The sequence below is a fragment of the Cardiocondyla obscurior genome, linkage group LG08 (genome assembly GCF_019399895.1).
Source record: "Cardiocondyla obscurior isolate alpha-2009 linkage group LG08, Cobs3.1, whole genome shotgun sequence".
Classification (NCBI taxonomy): domain Eukaryota; kingdom Metazoa; phylum Arthropoda; class Insecta; order Hymenoptera; family Formicidae; genus Cardiocondyla; species Cardiocondyla obscurior.
The window spans coordinates 3,894,547-3,913,844 of record NC_091871.1 but is presented as its reverse complement, the minus strand read 5'-3'; the positions used below and the strand labels follow the sequence as shown (position 1 = coordinate 3,913,844).

General features: G+C 46.2%; 1 protein-coding gene across 12 annotated transcripts in view; it reads left to right on the top strand.

Annotated features, from left to right (window-relative positions):
* Unc-13 (unc-13) overlaps positions 1-19,298 on the top strand; it is a 95,510-nt gene that overhangs the window by 20,243 nt on the left and 55,969 nt on the right. For 10 of the 12 annotated variants that reach the window (XM_070660136.1, XM_070660137.1, XM_070660131.1 and 7 more), the window contains one exon: positions 12,655-18,620. In XM_070660136.1, the coding sequence (XP_070516237.1) occupies positions 13,140-18,620 (5,481 nt within the window). In that variant the 5' untranslated portion in view covers positions 12,655-13,139. Of the gene's footprint in view, positions 1-12,132; positions 18,621-19,298 lie in introns of those variants that run through there. The other 2 variants (XM_070660138.1, XM_070660135.1) reach the window with 2 other exon arrangements.

Sequence of the window (19,298 nt, the reverse complement as noted above, 5' to 3'; positions counted from 1 at the left end):
CGATTTTAATAAAGCGCGATGAAATATTAACAGCCCCAGCTGCACCAACTCAACTGTATGCTCGCGAGAATCGGTCCCTAGCAAAATTTAACAACCGCCTACGCCGCGTCCAGAAATTAATTCACAGCACCGGCCGGAAGTCGAGGCGTACCGACGTCCGCATTTTTTCTTTTTCTTTTTTTTTGTTTTTGTAGTACCACGGCCCTCGTCTCGCAAACGCTCGTATATTGTACGTACCTCTGGTTTTCAAGCTGTACAAAATTCTAATTGCGCGGGATTGTATTCGAGACGGTCGAGAGTTTCGTGCAGCGAAGAATGCATCTCGCCGCAAAGTACGGTCGGCCTGTGCACTTCGCCGGAGAGTCGTAACAAGTAGCCGCGCCGCGTTTTTTCCTACGCATATATCGTTTCCTCTTTCGACGCGAGAATTAGTCGACGATATGCCGATTGACGAACACCCTTCTGCACGGCTTCCGTATCGAGTCCGCGGCCATTCATTAAGTTCTCCAACCGGAAGTTGAAGCTGATAGATCGGTTACGCGTGGCCTGGTTTTTCGCATTGGCTGCGAACGCCCACGTGCGCGCGATGAATGCGTTTTATACGCTCGTTTCTCGAGCGACGCGACACGTCGGCGCGGAGATTCCATCGAAAAGCTCGCAGACTGGCACTTTACCGGCCGGAAGCGCATACGGAAGCGGGAATGACCCTGTTGTGCTAGCTAATGAAACTGCTGCTCGAAACGAAGCGACGGCACGCGCTTATCTCGGAGTTCCGGTGGCTCGATTGACCGAGCGTGCTGACAATAACGTTCCCTTACGGTCGCAGGGTTCCTGAAAATACGCTGAGGAAACTGTTCCTTGATTGGCGCTTTATATTCCGCTAAATTAGACGTTCGCGTTGAAAAGAGATGGTCGATTTAATTTTTTTTTATTTATATTTAAATTTTTTTTTATTTTTTATTTTATTTTATTTTATTTTTACTAAAATGAAGAGATTTTATACCGTCTCAGAATACAATGGCACAGGTCTATTCTCTCTGACGTTATTAAAGTCAATAATTGAATTGTTCAAGCGCACAATGATCGTTGCTGCATTATGCAACGCTGCAAGTGCATTTAGGAAAAGCTGATTTAGTACTTGATGTCAGTTCTCGGGAAAAATTTTGCGTAAATTTATTATTATGTCGGGAACGCTCAGCTCCGCGCTTTGTAGCGCTGTTTATTAAACGGCATTATCTCGATTAATCCGCTCTTAGAACAAGGACAAGCCAAGCAGGTGACGCGCGGCGAGATTGTTCGGCTGGCGAAACTTTCTACTTGTTTCTATGCGCGATATATGGATGGTTTCCTCAATCCCCGGGATTTCGGGATCTCGGGGACTAGCCGTCCCCGACCATTTTGTCCCCGATCTGCCGGGAAAGTTCCAGTCCGGCGTGCTTCTACGGTTCGCGGCTTCAGCGGAACGGCAAAATATTCGCTAATTTCACGAAAGCCGAGGCAGTCACGCGGATTTATACTTTGCCTAGGCTCTCACCGACGGCGTTGGGAAAATTTTTAGCGAACGGCGTCATTAAGTAGGCGATTGCGTCTCGCAGAAAGACGTGAGCGATGTCCTTCACCTTTCGCCTTTTTTCCGCCCCATCCCTTGTGTGCAGCTACACCCTTCTCCGCGCCCGTTCTAACAAGCAAATAACCCACTTGTGCAGAAGAAAAAAAAAAAAAAAAAAAGGCACGTGCCGACAACAGCTGTACGTCGTGCATTTATGCACCTCGCGCTATTTACTCCCTTCATTTGCACGGTTAGTGAATAAACGAACGAAATATTTCCTGGTTTCCGCGTCACGCGCCTCTCGCCGGGACACCTGGGCTCCCTGAAAAATCGCCGAATCGAAAACAGAAGTGCCTGTAAATAATTAAGCGGGCCGAGTCGACTCGGCGCGATCGAATATAACGCATTTATGGCTGCGAAGGGTCATTAAAAAATCAAAGGCGCTCCTCTAAAACGTTTTCGCGACTTTAATCGCGATCGGCGGAGCCGAGCGTCACGATGAGTTTCAGTTTCTTTTCTGGACACGACTGCGATATTGATTTACTGTAAGGGAATTTACGAGAAACTCGCTCGAAATTACGTTCAGCGTGAGAAAAAAAAAGAGAGCAGAGTAAATTCGATTCGAGTCCATGTCGTCTTCGGAGATGCCTTTAAGGAAGCGGCGGCGTATATATAGGGCGTGTGCTTCATTTGCGACGAAGCTTGACTAATTACGAAGCACAGCTTGATCGACCTCTCCCTCTGCTTCTCTCTCTCTCTCTCTCTCTTTCTCTCTCGGCTCGTCTTCGTTCGTGGAGGCTCCCGTTAAATTCGATATTCCGTCGCTAAATAAAACGACGATCAGTCTGCCCTTTGCGCGCATCTACACACGCATACAGACAAGTCGCCCCAGCACTTACCCACTCGACCCTGATATCGATAACGAATTAATTTAACACTTTATCCGATGCTGCTGTAGGGAGCCCGTCTGTAGTCGAGGCAATTTAACCCAAAAACTTTCCGACTGGACGTCTTTCGAGCGAGTGAGTTACACGAAACCCACGAAAATTTCCGCGGCACCGTTGATACGGCCGGTTGTCTCGGTGACCCCGTCGCTAACTTCGAAATATTCTCCTCGAAAATTATTGTTAGACGCCGACCCGATTCGGAAATTCGAATACCGCGGTTTTCGCCGGCGGATCAATACCACGCCACGCAGAGAGGACTGGCTACCTCTCTCGTTCCCTTTCTCTCTCCCGTTGGACATTTTACATTCTTGCCGCGACGGCACATACGTAGGACGTGGAAATAAAAGACAACTTCCAACGGTATTTTCCGATATTCCCTTTTTTTTTTTTTGAACAGGTGAAATCAGAGCAGTTCTAACGTTATGCGCGCGTGTACGTACATACAAGCGGCGTCGCAGCTGCTCATCATTACTCGGCGGATGAGGAAAGAAAAGAGAAGCTGAACGCAAATCTCCGATTTACGTAGCGTATTTTCCTCAACGACGCTATTTGAAGAGCTTCGACCGGCCCTTCGTCGTATTCGTATATATCAAAATGATCACGAGAGCGGCTATCGGGACGAATTGACATAAAAGGGACTCGACGGAGACGAATTTGAGTGCGCGATACGTGAGATTTGATATAGAGCATTTTATGGCGCCGTTTCGCCCTCAGTTCGAAGAATTCCGCGTATCGATTCGTGAATTACCCGGCTGGGGGCAACGATACCCGTACTCGAAGGTAACCGCTATCCAGGGATGATTGCCGCCAGCGCCTTCTTGCCGGTTTATCTAACGATTTTTCCGCGGGCGGCCGCGATCGATGTAACGAGCCGGCTGTTATTAAGCCCCGCTTAATCACCTGTGTAGAAGTGCGTGCGCGGGACACGGCCGTCGTGCTGTTTATCGCGAGCTGGAATTTCAGGGTTGCACGCGTCCGTGAGCAATTGTGCTTCCACGTTTCTGAACCCCTGCCACTACTTTTTCTCCCGGATTCAAAGTGCCACCGAAAAATCGTCTTGGAATAAAATTGGGAACCGGAGTCTCGTTCGGGGCCATCTGCCTACGGTTTGCAATTGCAGTTTAGGGCACTTCGTGTTTGCGACCTCGCTTTATCTCGAGCGTCTTGGTTTAAAAGTTCAATCTGTTTAACTTCGATGATTTTACGACTAACTTTTCGATACGAGCGGTGACGTAACGTTATTTAATTTGACGACAAACGCAAATCAACTTTTCGACGGAAAATAGGATTCCCCCTCCCGTCTCTCCGATCCCGATAAAAAAAAAAAAAAAAAAAAACTCCTTGACTCTTTTCCCGCAGGGGGGATGCCGACTCTTCCCAACCACCTTTCTACCCCTAGAAATGTCACCTATCTATCCATTGATCCACCTCATTTGCATCCTTACAACCTTATTTTCGAGCAATCGATATCGGGCAAAAAGTGAAAGAATATGACGCCCGGGGTTTTTTTTCTCTTCGTCTTTCCAACGTAACGACGAAAATTAAATTGTTATTTTCTTCGTTTAATCGCCGCAGCTTTGTACCTCATGTTTTTTCATTCAACAATATTAACGGACAAAAATGAGACTTTCGTTAAATAACTTCCAAATATGCATAATTGAATGATTAATTTTTATATTAAAACGTATCTGTTCACATAAATAGAATCGATTAACATATCGCGAGATTATAACGTGTATAATTATTTAAATATTCCGAAACCGATACTGGTTAATTAATGATGATGCTGCAATTGAAGTCATGAATAAGAACGTTTTCGTTAAAGTTACTTTTTCGGTTATTTTAATTTTCATCGTGATATCGTGGCAGAATTTTATTGCCAGAGTAATAAATGATAAAATATTACAGATAATCGCAGTATAACGTCCCATTTTTTAAAATCCACTTTTTAATTAAAATTACACGAGGGAGTTCAATAATTTGACAGCAGAGACAGGTACCGATTAACGATGCAAAGTAATAATCATTTCTTTTCCGTAAACGACGTCCCGTTTTCCCTTCGCGTATACGCTGGGTTTGCTCTGAATACCGATTAGACGCAAAACCGTGCCTTGTTATTTAGTTAGAATAATGGTCCACGTAGCGATAGCGTTCGGGAAAAAAAATTTCCCCCGGGGCTCTAATCTTGAGAGAGAAACTTCCTTGACGCAAACACGTCGACGTCGTGGATTTACTGGAGCGGGGTCAGGTCCGTTGCGCATATCATCCGATTTAACGAGAGAGAGGGTGAGCGAACGATAAACAACGTGGAAAGTAAAAAAAAAATTATGAGGATCGTCGGATGACGTTATCACTTTCGAATCGCGAGCTTTGAAAGCCAAGCGATTCCGCTCGACGCCGAGATCTTAATTTCATATTTGTCCGAATGAAAATCTGAAGCGAGCTTGGTGAAAGGAGACCAGTAGATTCCGCGCACGACTTTACTCTCTCTTTCTCTCTCTCTCCTCTTTCAACTCCTTAACCTCAGAGGACGCTTTCGGTGAAAACGAGAATCGTTCGACAGAAGTGCCGATTCAAGACAGATGAAAGAGTACGCGGTAAAAAGAAAGAACAGATGAGGGATAATTTTATAAATCGCCAATTTTTCTCGATCCAAAAGAGAGGTAACATTCAAAAACGGACAAAAGGTATTCAGCGGAGCGTTGTTTAGTGGGAGGGCAGATATCGGATAGAACGAAGATTTACTCGAGGGAAAAGAAAGAGCCGCGATAAATATCGAGTTCAGCGTGATACAGGACAAGTTTCGAGAACGGGGAGGAAAAGCGAGAGAGAGAGCGAGAGCGAGAGAAAGAGAGAGACAGAGAGAGAGAAAGAGGAAGTTAGATTCGCACACGGTTTTGGAGGGCTGCTGGCGAATATTGATCCTCGACGCGCCGGAGTGAAAGCTGGGCCTGGAAGCCTCCACGGGCTCCGAGGTCCGCCTGCCCTTTACGTTGTCGGTTGTAACCGTGGGCTAATGCGGGCGCAGCTCGAAACATCAGGGAAAACGCCAGCTACACCGCAAGTGTTGTTGTAATACAAATCGTCCATCATAATTATCGTATTATCGACGATCTGGTGGGCGCGCATACGCGACATAAAACATGCAACCGCGCGTTATTATTGTCAACCCAATTGCGCGCGGCAGATCACGAGCGTATGATTAACTCGCGATATGTTTGCGCAACGCGGTCTCCGAAGGACTTCAGTTTGCGGAAACTCGAGCAAGAACGAAGTTAATACTCGCCGGGGATTAGGTTACCTTCTCGGGAACTTTAAAGCGTATTTGCATGCAGGTTTTATACGGTTTAAATAATACTTTTTTGTTTTCTTTTTTTTTTTTACATATTTCCTATGAATAGTCAAGTATCGTACGTTATGATTAAATAACGCGTAGATTATCAGATAATTTAATTGATTAGTAACATCGTTTTATCGGCCGTTCGAAACACATTGCGATTTGCGCGAACGATTTTAAGGCCGATTTTTAAAACGATATTTTCCAATGGAATTCTTCGAAACGCGAGGAGTCTGCAAAAAAGTTCGATTTTCCAGTACAATTCGGTTAGCACGACAAAAGGAAAAACTTGCGACATAGCGACGGCGGAGTTGTTTAAACTTCGAACTTCACTGGATCGTGAACGGCTCAACGGTGCGCCAATGAAAAATATATTTCGGAAAAAAAAAGAAAAAAAAAAGGAGCCATCTCGATCACGTTCGCAGGGGGATATGCTAGAACTTGGCTAAAATGTCAGAGCTTACGTACAAGGAAGTTTCGTGCTTGCCGTGAAAGAAATAATTATTAGGTCTGATGCTAACGCGATCGCGGTGTTATCTCTGCGGGTAAGCCGGCCTGAGGAGGCGATTGAAAATTCTTGTACTAACGCGGAGATCTAATACCGCGAAAGGAAATCCCCGATGAACGCAGGGATACAATGCGAGCGATTGCTTCTTAAAGTAAATTACATTCGGGACTCAATGCCCGAACGTTATTGCTCGGGCAGCATCGGGAACATATCTTCACCTGCCAGAACCTGGCTTTTTCAATTTATCGACAATATACGCGCAACATCCGTGCAGAATCGAATTCCATTTCAACGTCTGTGTCGTCCGTACACCGGTTGGGGATCGTTTCGCTCTTCCCCTGTACTTCTCGGCGAGTGTCGTAAACCAACTCATTTTTCCCCGGTAACGTCGTCGAAAGGATAATCTCGAGGCTAACTTATTGGGGGAGCGGAGAGCACCTGCGAATGAAACCGGGCAAAAAAGTGCCCATCCGAGATCCTCGAAACGCCGATCGTTTCGGATGATTGTCGTGAAAACTAGAAATTATCCCCCCGTTCAATTGCGCAATATCGCTACACGTGGCGTTATAAGGGATATTATTTCGTGTCAGTGCGTTCGGGTTATCCGGGTTATTTTCTTTAGACGGAGAACGGCGAATGTTTAGCGTTCACGTATGGAAGTCGTGCGCTTGCGAGCAAAATCTAATTCCATTTTACAGCGGAGTTTTTGCCCCCCTCCCTTTCCTTGAAAAGTGAGCCCCTTGCAAGAAGAAGCCCACGTAAATCTGCTTCTAATCGTCTCAGGTGTACTTTATGCGCCCGTGAGGACGGCGATACTCGTTTTACCGCTCGAAAGTAGTCTAAAAATTTATACGGCAAGAGAGAGGTTCGAACGTTCGTGAGGAAAAAAATTACGTTGCAGTCTAAAATATCATGAATTATAAATCTCTTAAAAATTGACTGTTGAATTAACGAAGCGGATATTAATAACCGCAGAAAAGAAGAAGGGAGGGGGGAAATAAACGGAAATGGATACGATCGCAGGAAATTCGACGCGGTTCCCAATAATGAAGACACACTAGGGTGATTTTCGTCTAAATTCCATCGGATCCACGACGATCAAATCCAAAAGCGCGATCTCCTGACTTTCGCGTAATCCGAACGTTCTCGCCGGTGCGCGCAAACGACTATTCCGGGATTACCGGCGACACCCTTGCGAATGCTGCGAAACGTCAGGCCGCGGCGTTGCACGCCGCCGAGACGGTGTCGTTAAAATTTATAAACGCTTATAAATATCCTTGGATGCCGCGCGGCGCGCATACTGTCCCTCATTCGGATTAATTATTGATCGGGACCCAGCTGGGTTCCTCGATAGTTTCCAGCCGTTCGTCCGGTTTTTACAACGGCAGGGTCGCTTATGCAAACTTGATTTGCAGGAGCGGGAAGCGCGATATCGATATATGTATATATCTGCGGAACCACGTATACAGGCCGGGGCGAAACCACCGCGAGTTGTTCCCAAGACCATAATGCCTTTCCCGACGCGGTTTATCGGACACATAAAGTGAATTGCGTCGGGGTAATCGCGATATATGATGCGTTACGACGCCGTCTTGTAAATCCATCGCGCGACAATATGCACGAGCCCCCTAAAATTTAATAAAAAGATATCTTCTTCGGTTGCGCGTTAACTTGTAGGCTTGTTTAGACATGCTTAAAGGAAGATCCCTTGGTTCCTACTTTATTCCGGGGATTTAAAACGCGTAATTTAACAGCGGTGTAAAAAAACACTTCGTTATTTAACGTTTACGCCGTATTTTTGATCGCGTTTATATTAAAGTTCACAGCGAATAGAATATTACCGGAGCTCCGGGCAGCTCGTTAAGCGTTACGAAAGCAAGGTAAAAACAGATACAATTGAGTTTCGTACTTATTATGCTTTAGCTTACACTTTAAATTACTCGCGTTAAGTCGAAATTGCGTTTACGCGTCATTAACATTTATTTCGAATATTTGCGCGATAATGATGTCGCCGTGAATAGAGAACGCAGTGGGTGAAACGCGGCGATAGTGTAAGCGCTGATGTTCGCTGCGCGCCAAAAATAATCCAGATTAATCCTTTGTCTTGCCCGCTTAGATCGTGCCCGGTAAGATCACCGCGGCGCTTTCTGTCGCGTAAGAACGGTGTTATTACAATTAATAATTCTAACGGCGAGGAAAGAGGAAGACCTGTTGCTTGATAAATTTCTCATACATGCGCGAGACATTATCTCGAAAAGCCAACTTCTGCGGCGCCGTATAAATTTCGTAGTTGACCCCGCCATCTGCGGCAGGTTGTTTTCTACGCGGTCCGCGATAGGATTAGCCCGGGTATCTCTTCCGTATCTCTACCGTATCGTATTTTCAGCACAGCCTGCGACTCGCGTGTAGATCTTAAAGGCCGAATAAAAAGGAAGAAGAGAAAGAGAGAAAGACAGAGAGAGAGATAAAAGATACGCCCGAGTGGAAGGCAACTATATTCGCTAACAGCCATCAACGTAATTGTCGCATTTATCCCATTTTATTTTTGTGCAAATTACATTATTTTCGAAGCATCTGGATATTTTATCAGGGCACAGTGCACGTACACATGTATGTTATAAATGTTTCACCAAGACGCTCGCGAGATCGATAACTACCTTTGGACAAAGAAATCACCTACTTTCTTTCCTTTATTGCAGTTTCCCAGCCGCTCGTTCGGCACGAAAATAATGAAGGAAGAAGAACGAAATTTCTTTCCACGTAGAACAAGGTTAATTACCGATCTCGTGACCATCTCGTGGAACATTTGCGCTATCGCGCTTTGTTGGAAAATATATGTATTTGCAGATTCGTTTCTCTCGTGCCGTCTTGAAAATTGATAGGATAATATGCATTATTTTGTTTTTTTTAATTTTTTTTTCTCTCTCTCTCTCTCTCGAAAGAAATATCACGAAAAAAGCGACGAATGTGCTACGATAAAATAGAAAATTAAAATTTATGATCTCATTAAAGTGCATGTAGCGAGGTACCACGCGAGTGGCAAGTTCCTATAAAGTTTCACGACAGTGCGAGCAATTACACAACTAGTTTTCTTTCTTATCCTTAGACGTTGCCCTTCTCTCCTCCTTCTCTTCTTCTTCTTCTTCTCGAGCGGGCTCGTGCACGGGTTTTCAAAAACGTTTTACTTTATAAGCGTGCGCACATAAGAAAATCTCCGGCGATAAACTGTAAAATCCCCGCAGGGTTGTCCCATTTTTTCGCATGCACATACATGACGTGTTGTGAATTAATCTCGGCCCCTTTTTAACAAGATTATGGCCTTTTACGCTATCCAGAAGCGGCTGGGCAAAGGTTTTTCTCCCGCGGGATGTTTCACCCGGTTAAAAGTGTTTTTACGTTATTTTTCGCGTTGAAAATGTTTCGTGTCGCATGTAAGTAAGCTCTTCTACAAATCACCCTGAAATACCACTTACGATACCGTACACCGTGGAAGAATAAATAAATCATTACGCTTGTTTGGAGAATATAAGAGCATATAAATTTGTACGATTTTTATGTAAAACAAAATAAAAAAAATGGACAGGGATTTGTCGCGAGATTTATGAAATAAGCCAAATTTGTGGAAAAAATAGACGAAAAATTTACAAATTTTCTATAGTCCGAAGATATTACAATTTTTTTTTTTTTTTAGACCGAAGTGTATTCTTTTTATATAATACGGTAATAAATTTTATCAAATGTCACCACGGGTTGATATTTTATCTACTTTGTCCGCGGGTCTATTAAAATCCTTTTTAAAGGCAAAAATTTCTACGCGCTGGGAGTGTCAAAAAATACAAAAGATATGAAATCGGTCGTGCAGGTGAATATATCAATTTACAATCAATTTCGCGTACATTCGCCTTCGATAAAAAAAGAAGGCACACAATCAATAACTCGGGACGATTTCGCAAATAAAATCTATTCAGCAGGCGGCAGATAATCGATATACTACGAAGTGACTTGTTGCATCGAAATACTCGATTTCCGTCCGACGGACTTCGCGTCGCCGTTCCACCGGACTTCCGTTCTTAATTAACTTCGGGGGCGGCTTAAGTCGGCTTAAAGTAAAATCCGAAAACGCGGGGAAGGCGGAGATTTGTTTCGCTGCAGCGGTGGTGTCTCGCTTATTCATTCACTTTGCGCGGGAATGTATAAAGTGCCCGGAGGAAGCAATTTCGCCGTCGAGAGGGCCGATATCGAACGTACACTTAACGTGTCGGCAACGATCGTCTTGCGATGTGAAAAATATAAAGCACGGATAGACTATCCGGGCAAAAATAAACCGCCCACAATATGCCGCGCGGGCGGTAATCCGGCTATACGAATATAGCGCAATAAACAGTTCGGTTGATACGCGAATAACAGATCGATAACCATTGGGCTCTACTGCATTTGCATGCCATCGGTCACCTGCAATTGGTACCGCGAAGACGTAGTACGACGGCACGGGCGGGAATAAAAATAGCTGGCCCACGAGGAGGCCGAGCTCTGCCTCGACGTAAATAAACCGCCTCGTATTAATAATGCCGCTATTAATTACGTGATTAACGACGATAATTGTGTACCACCACCGGCGTAGCCGAAGGTTACAACGTCGACGCGATGGACGAGGTGGGCGCGTTATATGGGCGCGATATATTATTTTATTTTCCGTCTGTCGGCACTCGAAGAGGCGTGACGAGGGGAAATATTTGCAAACGAAAGGGATCTTTCGAGTTGAATTCTCGCGGTGGCGCGTATAACCGTTCGCTTCTTTTGTGACGCTGCTCGTGAATGCCCATTTTGCGACCTGGTAGAAGAATCTCTCCGCGGTACACGTATATATTCAGCGCAATATCGTCCTGGCGGTATTCTTCCTCGCGGTATAAGACAGCTCGTTTAACCGGAAGGAAGCCGATAGGAAGCCAGCAGCACGTGAAACGACGAAGTTACATTCCCGCGTATGAATAAATGAAAAAATAAATATATAAAAAGAGCGATAAACGCACTGTGTCGCTTGACACACGATCGTAAATAGCGCGCCGTTAAGATTTTGATATCGAGACAGTTTATCTTAACAAAGTCGGCTGGGAGCTGCGATATTTTAAATCGCGACAGTTACGTTTGTCATTTTACGACTTCATCGCCATTCAGAGCTTGCATTAATGCTTTTCAATTGAAGAAACTCTAAAAGTTCACGATACGTTATTCCGAAGTTGATATTTCTCAATTTAATGTACATTTAAGTAAGAGTTCCTCAAGAGAGAGATATATTTATGTATGTATTATACATTTTACATAACAATGTTACTTACGTGAAAAATAAATGATTACAAGCGATTTCTCGCTTTTTGTGAGTTATTAGAAATTTATAACGTAGCAATCGTGGTTGTATAACTACGATTCTTCTTGCCACAGTGGCCTGTATAACGCGTACGAAATTAGGTTAACGACTCTCGAGATTGCACCATCATTTCGGGTAGCTTTAAGCGACACGTTTTCCTATTATTATATGGAATAGTAATTTCATTGCTATCATAAAATGCAGTATCTTGTCCGTGCTGCAACGCCTGCCGGCAGCGGCGGAAAAAGGGCGTGTGTGCAGAAAGAAATATTGATAACGCCGCGAGATAAAAATATCAATGGCGATAAAAAATTTACTTGTCGACAATTCATGAGAGCTCGAGATCCAGATCGATCTGGGTTTTCGGGTCGTGATAGTTATTTTCATCATTGATATCGATGCGAGTGTAATCCACGGGGAGAGTGGGTGGGTGGGAGGAGGGGGTCGTAGAGTTCTGTTAAAATCAATAAGCACGATAACGACGTGCAAATAAAGCACCTCTCTTTAAATCCTTAATTTTCATAAATTATACGACCGATCGATTTTGTCGTAGCACGCGATGTAATATTTAAGCGGCCGTATATTCGACAGAATTTCGATCTATTTCACAACGGAGTACCGTCTCGTCGCTATTAAGTTTAGATTGAGGCCAACGAGGCGCAATTAGACGGAAGTCTTAATAGCGACACACATTTATAGTTAACCCGCAATGATTAATTTTCAATAATATAATTTTCGCCTGCGTGAAATATTTTATTTCGCAATTTTCTCGCTCAGTGGATGCGACGCAAATGCCTCGACGTATTTTCTGACACCTTTTGATATTTATTTCGCAATATGCAACGTAGATATTTATCGAGATAATGCACCATGGGAGCTGTTGATGCTCGATGTTGACTTGGTATTTTCTTGTACCAAGCAGCACGGGTTGCTTTTACTATTTTACAGATAACAACGGCGGCATGAACAAGACTGGTTACAAAGTGCCATTTGCAGAATACCGCGCGATCCGGAGCGTTCTATCGAGATTGCATCCCAACGACTTCCAAACTTTGTGTATGCAGTATAGCCTGTAGAGCGCGAAAAGAGACACTTGATACATGTAGATGTAAAAGTGAACGAGAAATTGTAGGACATAGTTAGACGTGTGTGAAATGTGAACATACGAAAGCCAACATGGAGATCATCACGAAACACGACGCAACGACCAAAAACTCGACTACATCAATGGCCTCGGTGAGGTTCGCCAAGCCGCAATTCATGTTTCTTCTTGGTCCACAAGAGGGAATGTGATTTGATTTCTACGCGAGCCTCGACGATGAATCGCCTCAGGGATCGTGAAATAGAAATAGGCGCGTAACAAGCAAGAAATTAAAAAAAAAAAAAATACGATAAAGTTGCTTGCGACGCGTGCGACTAAACAACGCTGAAATATGGAGTCGACGAAATTAGGCGGTCCAACGCCGACGAGTCCACGGACTCACTCGCCAGTCCTGCCGAGCTACTCCGCGCCCGGTGACGGTAATATTGATTACATCATAGGCGATTACATGGAGAGATTAGGCACGAGATTAAACATACTTGAAACTGAGTTAAAGTACGCGTGGAGAGCGCTGGATCTTCTCAGTCAGGAGTATATTAAAATGTGGGAGAGACTAGAAAAATTGGAGGGTCTGCTGTACGAACAGCAGACGGTGATTAGTCAGTTGATCGAGTTTTATACGAGCGGTGGCGCTCATGACAACGTGAGTATCGTCGAGGAAACTTTGGCTAATCAGCAAAGCTCGGTGGGCGAATTAGACGCGATAGCAAAGAGTCTGGGTGCTGCAATAAGCATCGAGGAAACTACCGTGCTACGAGAGAAACTCGCTCAACAGGAGCTAGCGAGGATGCACGGGCTGACGCAGGACAGTACGACGGCCGCGGCTGCGGTCACTGATATGCACAGGAATGTCAGGAATTTAGATACTTTGGAGACCCTCGAGGAAGAGGGCAACATTCCTGACGAAGCATTCTATAGAAGCCTGAATAACGCCTATAGAGAAGATCTAATTTGCGGCGATACTTCTAGACCGACGTCGCAGCTGGGGATGATCTGGGAGGAGGCCGAAGACGAGGATATCAACGGCAAGAAAGAGATCGAAACCAGCATCTTCGACAAGACTATACCAAAGGAGAAGGAACTGGAAGAATTATCTAATAAGCCGACCAAAGAAGAAGTGCAAACTTCCATAATGAAAAAAGAGGACGAAGCGGACGAAGACGAAGGCGAGGTATTTAGCGCGGCCGATTATAAGAGCTACAGAGGAAATACGCCATGCGTAAGCGAGCAAGATCTCGCTCAACTTTCGAGACTCAGCTCTCTCGATCAAGTCGCGTTGGAAAAATTGCACGAAATAGATAGGCTAACCAGTAAATTGCAAAAAGATTCGCAAAATTTAATTGAATTGCAATCGAGACTGATAGATTCACCGAAGCGAAATCAATATGCGTCCGAGGCCGAAGCGAAATTGGCCGAGGAAGCGAGTAGCATAGACGAACAACTGAGAAAGATCTACGCAGAGACGGACGTGGACAGCTGGACCTTCTCCAAAAGTCCCAGCTCTACCGGCAGATCGATCTCAAGAGTCAGCACTGACAGCGGATTGGCCACTGATGGCGACTTTACAACGAGATCAATATCGCCAAGACTGACTTCTACGTCCAGGAGTAATTTAGACTCCATTTCGACTACTTATACCCCGCCTAGATTAGGATATACATCGGCTATACTAGAGAAAAGCCCGGAGCCCGTGATTCAATTGCCGATCGACGTCGGTAGCTTCGCGAAGGGATACGCAGAGAACAAAGAATTAACAGATTTGATGGCCGAAAGTTTTGCGACCGCTGTAACCTGCGCCTCGCCGAATATTTATAGCACGACCACCGAAAAAGTAACGTCGCCCACTTTATCGGTCGGCAGCGTACACAGCGTCCAGGGTCTTCGCACGAGGCAGGATGGATATTTTGGCAGCGCGGCTCGGCTTAATCTTGAATTTCAAGAAAGCCGTACTCCACCTAGTCCGTCGCCTAGTTCACCACCTCCACCAGCGCCGCGAGACACCACCGAATCTTTTCTCATGTCCGGCGTGGAACAAAGAGAACCGGACGCGAAAAGATCTCAGAGCCCGAGCTTTTTACGAAATGCAGAAAAATTAGTCACGGCGGAACAAGGTCGACTCAGCCCGCGGACTCCTCACTCTCCTAAATCGCCACGAGTCTCGCCGAAACACGCGGTTCATTCCGGCGTCGTTGCTAACATAATCACAGCTAAATCTGATTCGGGTTTATCCTCCTGGAGCAGCTTAGACAAGTCGCCGTGTTCTCCGAAAACTTCGATCGCCAAGATGTTAACTTCGTACTCGGTGGATCATACTCGCGCAAGTAATCTCGTACCTAGCACGCAGCCCGCCAGAACGTCTAGCCCGATACCGCCGCTTCCGGAGACAACTACTACAACTACTATCACGCAAGAACCTCTTTACGATACTCCCGAGGGTAGAGACGCCTTCGCGAGCACCATTAATGCGACAACGTCCGCGCATTCTTACACGACAACGATGAATCACTTGTCGGCATACACGACCGCTAATAAATCGCCAGCGAAAGAAGATTATACTTTCGTACCGCCGCCAGCTCCCGGTGCAACTACTACGAGTCAGAGCCCGAAAAAACGCAGTCGACTTCAAGCTCAGCAGAGTATTCATTACGGCTCGACGACCGGCGGTACGAGCGCGGATTATATTTACAGATCGGAGCAGCCGGCTATTTATTCCGTCGCCGGTAGTAACAGACAGCAGGCCATTACGAGCGTTTACACCAGCGGTTCCGGGAGCTACGGGCCAAAAACTACTACTTCGGCTTACTATTCTGCCTCCGAATCATTAGACCATCAATATGCTAATTATCAAGATAATTACGGCACCCTTCAATACGCAGAGTCGACGGGCACCATAATGGCCCACGGAAAAAAGCCGGTGCGCGGAAGTTCTTTCACAGACGGCATGATTAATCACGAAGGTTACAAGGCGGCGATGTATCGTACGATGTTTCCTACTGGCAACATCACGGACGCTCTTTCATATTATCCAACTAGCGCGACTAACTTGCCACGTACCGAGACAAACGAAAGCTCGTCGTGGTTAAACTCGATGGAGGAGCAGATACCGCACGACTCGACATCTTCTAGCATCAGATCTTTGACTTCCGACGGGAGCTACACTCAAAGTCCGTACACATCAGATCGAAGATATCCCCAGCCACCGGCCTATCAAGCACATGCGGCGTACCAACAGCATCATATTTATGCAAATCAGAATTATCCTCAAGCCTATCAACAACAATATCAGCCTTACAGCCAGCGGTTGAGCAGTGCCGAGAGCGCCCAACTTGCCGACGGATATCAGAGACAGTGGCAACGAGAGCATCAATATATTCAAGATCACGAGGGCGGAAGAGCGGAGCAGCAGCAAACGCAGCAAGGCGAATATTACGACGCCTCGAGTGTAATAGTTTCGCAATCCGGATATATTAGCATCTCTTCGAATTTAAAAGATCACGAGATCGATAGTAGCAAGTTATCGAAAAAAGTTCGGAGAGGATCTTCCCTGAAAAACGCGATGAGCTCCATGAGTAACTGGCTGCCCGATTTGCATCTTACTAAACGTCACAGAAGTCAGTCGTTACCGGGCGGCGTTAGAAGAGAAGATTTTGACGTGCAAGACGGCCAGCCGCCGCAAAAATCCATCGAAATATTCGGTAGAGGCCGGGGCAGAAGCCAAGCCGCGAGAAAAAAGAAAAAGCATACGCTAGTGTCGACAGTCTCCGGTATTTTACAAAAAGCGAAACGTCGCAGCCATCAATCGCAATCTCTTTCCGATCCGGAGCAATCCGAGACGGAATGGAGTAGCGGCCGGCAAAGCGGCCTCTCGGAAGATGAAGACAGCGTTATATCCGACATCGCTCAAGAACCGCCTTTTTTCGCGAAAGTAAAGACCGCGAGCACGAAGAGGAAGCAGCCGGCTCCGCAACAGATACTAGCGCAACAGCAACAGCAGCAGCAGCAGCAGCAAGCACAAATTCAAGCGCAACAAAAAGAATATATGCAGCAGCAGGCGCAGTTGCAGCAGGCACAGCTGCAGCAAGCACAGCTGCAGCAAGCGCAGCTGCAACAGCTCCAGCAGCAGCAAGCTTTTCAACAACAGCAGCAAGCGCTTCAACAACAGATTCAACAGCATCAGGAGCAATTACATCAACAAGCTCTTCAAGATACGTGGGCGAAAGAAAAAGAGCAGAGAAAAGTCGAAATTAACGAGCACGACGTGAACGATCAAACGGCTCTACTCGAAGAAGAGGCTTCGGGAAAGAGCACCGGCTCGGGATCCGGCGGATCGTCAATCTTCCAAACCATCGGCGATATTAAGAGATCGACGGGAAGTTCGGACGAAGCTCCGAACGAAAAAGCGCCGAAACTTCCTCCAGTTACTTTAATCGGTGGCTCGAGCATGGAATTCGCCGTTTCGCGAGCGCTCGGCAAGTATCGCCAGCGACAGTCTTCGACAGTATCCGACGAGCAGTCGGTGACCGACGAGAATAACGAAAAGAAACCGTGCGAAGAAGGCCCGGCGCAAACCTTGGAAACGAGTTTCGAATATCCGGAAGATATGTCGGAAAAAAGTGAGAAAAGCGAGAAATCTGGCAGCGCAAAATTACCGGAGCTCGTTACTAGCTTGTCGGAAGAAGCTCCGCCGTCGGAGGGCAGCCCGTCGGCGTCTATAAGAGGTTACAACGCTACGGGAGGATCTCGATTTTTACCTCGCCACCAACAATCTCTGGAAATTCCCTGGGCCGGATCGCGATCGGGCGAACCTGACGAAGATAATCGCAGCACTCATTCGTACAGAAGCACATCGAGAGTATCTTCGAGACGACAAAGCACCGAAGATTCGATCGATTCCGAAGACGAGTGGTATTGTTACGAATTGAGAAAACTCGAAGAGCTGGAGAGACAATCTGAGATGGAAATGACAGAAGCGCTAATCGAAGAACCTGAAGACGAGGTTTATCAGCCGGACGAAACGGTAAAAGAAAAAATGTCATTCGTATTAAAAGAGCTTAAACTGAAAGCTGTCACGAAGCCGAAGGATCAGAAAAAAGAAAGCAGAGACGAGACACGAAGTAGAATGAACGGTACGGTCATAAAAGAACATCGCTTCGAAGAGAACGACAGCAGATATCGCGACGAGAAGCCTATACCTAAACGTAAATCTGCGGAAAGCGTAGAAGCTGTATTCGCGAGGGTGACCGATTACCATACGTGGGCGCACGAGATAGAAGCGAAAAAAGAGAAGCCTCCACCGTCTACGGAAGAGGGCTCCTCTGGTGAAACGTCTGGCCCTGACAGCCCCGGACAATCGATGGACGAAGAAGAGGAAGAAGAACTGCCAAAGGATCTTGAAGAACAACAATCGCGACGAAGTTCCAACGGTTCGACCCTGCGTCATAGCGAGAAGATGCCGCAGGGCTCGGATTCTTTATCCCGTGAAGGTAGCGTAAGTGTACCACCTAGCGAAGTGTCGGTCAGCATCCCTGGAGCTTGGGATTCTGAAAGCACTGTCCTTGAAGGCCTCGAGCGCGATGGAGCCGGTAGCGCCGAGACAGCTACCACGGCGACCTTGAGTCTACCGAAGATCAAGATCGACTCCTCGTCCTGCGGAAGCTCGGACACGACATTGAAGGAGGGCCAGGTGAGTCCTGGCCCACCCGGGTCCAAGTGGAAGCTGCTCAAGGCCTTGAAGGAACGTAAGGCCGAGGAGAAGCTCAAGGAGGTCGAAGAGGCCTCTAAGGAGAACGCTATCTCTCAGGGACCCACGGCAGTGAGTATCATGATCAAGTGAGGACACGAAAACTTCTGTAAAGCGTACTCGAGATTCGGGGGCTGGGGATTAAAATCGTGAATCGCCTCTATCACATTTCGCGATCGACAGATACATTTCAACGCTATTTATTCGACACTTTCGTGTCGATATTTAATTATTGTCAAGTTCAAATTCGAGTCATCTCAATAACGACGCTCGCGCGTGCCTGAAATAAAACGACCGCCCGGCGTCGTCGGCACTTTTACAATACTCGGGTGATTTTTCGGCAGTCTGACGTAAAATTCACAACGATCGATCTCTCCCGCGTTCTTCGAATTCACTATGCGGCACACATATATCTCGAATGTCGAGTACGCGGGCACGTCGGCTCGGCTGTAAAATGGGTGAGGTATTGCGAGTTTAACAAAATTTGGCGCTAAAGTTAAGACCGCGCCGCCGAGTAACGCGTATACTCAATCAACGTAACGCGCGACACCGAAAGGAAGTCAAGCTTTGCTGTCAAAGGGAGCGACGACAATTTCGCTCGCTCTCTTTCACTAAGGTTGTTAGAAGGATGCGAGAGAGCCTCCGAGATGGTTGTGTAAGATACATGTTACAAACGGTACTAGTCAATTTAAGTGTAACACCACTGACGCTTGATCAAGCAATATTTCTAAGGGGCGAGAAAACGCCGGC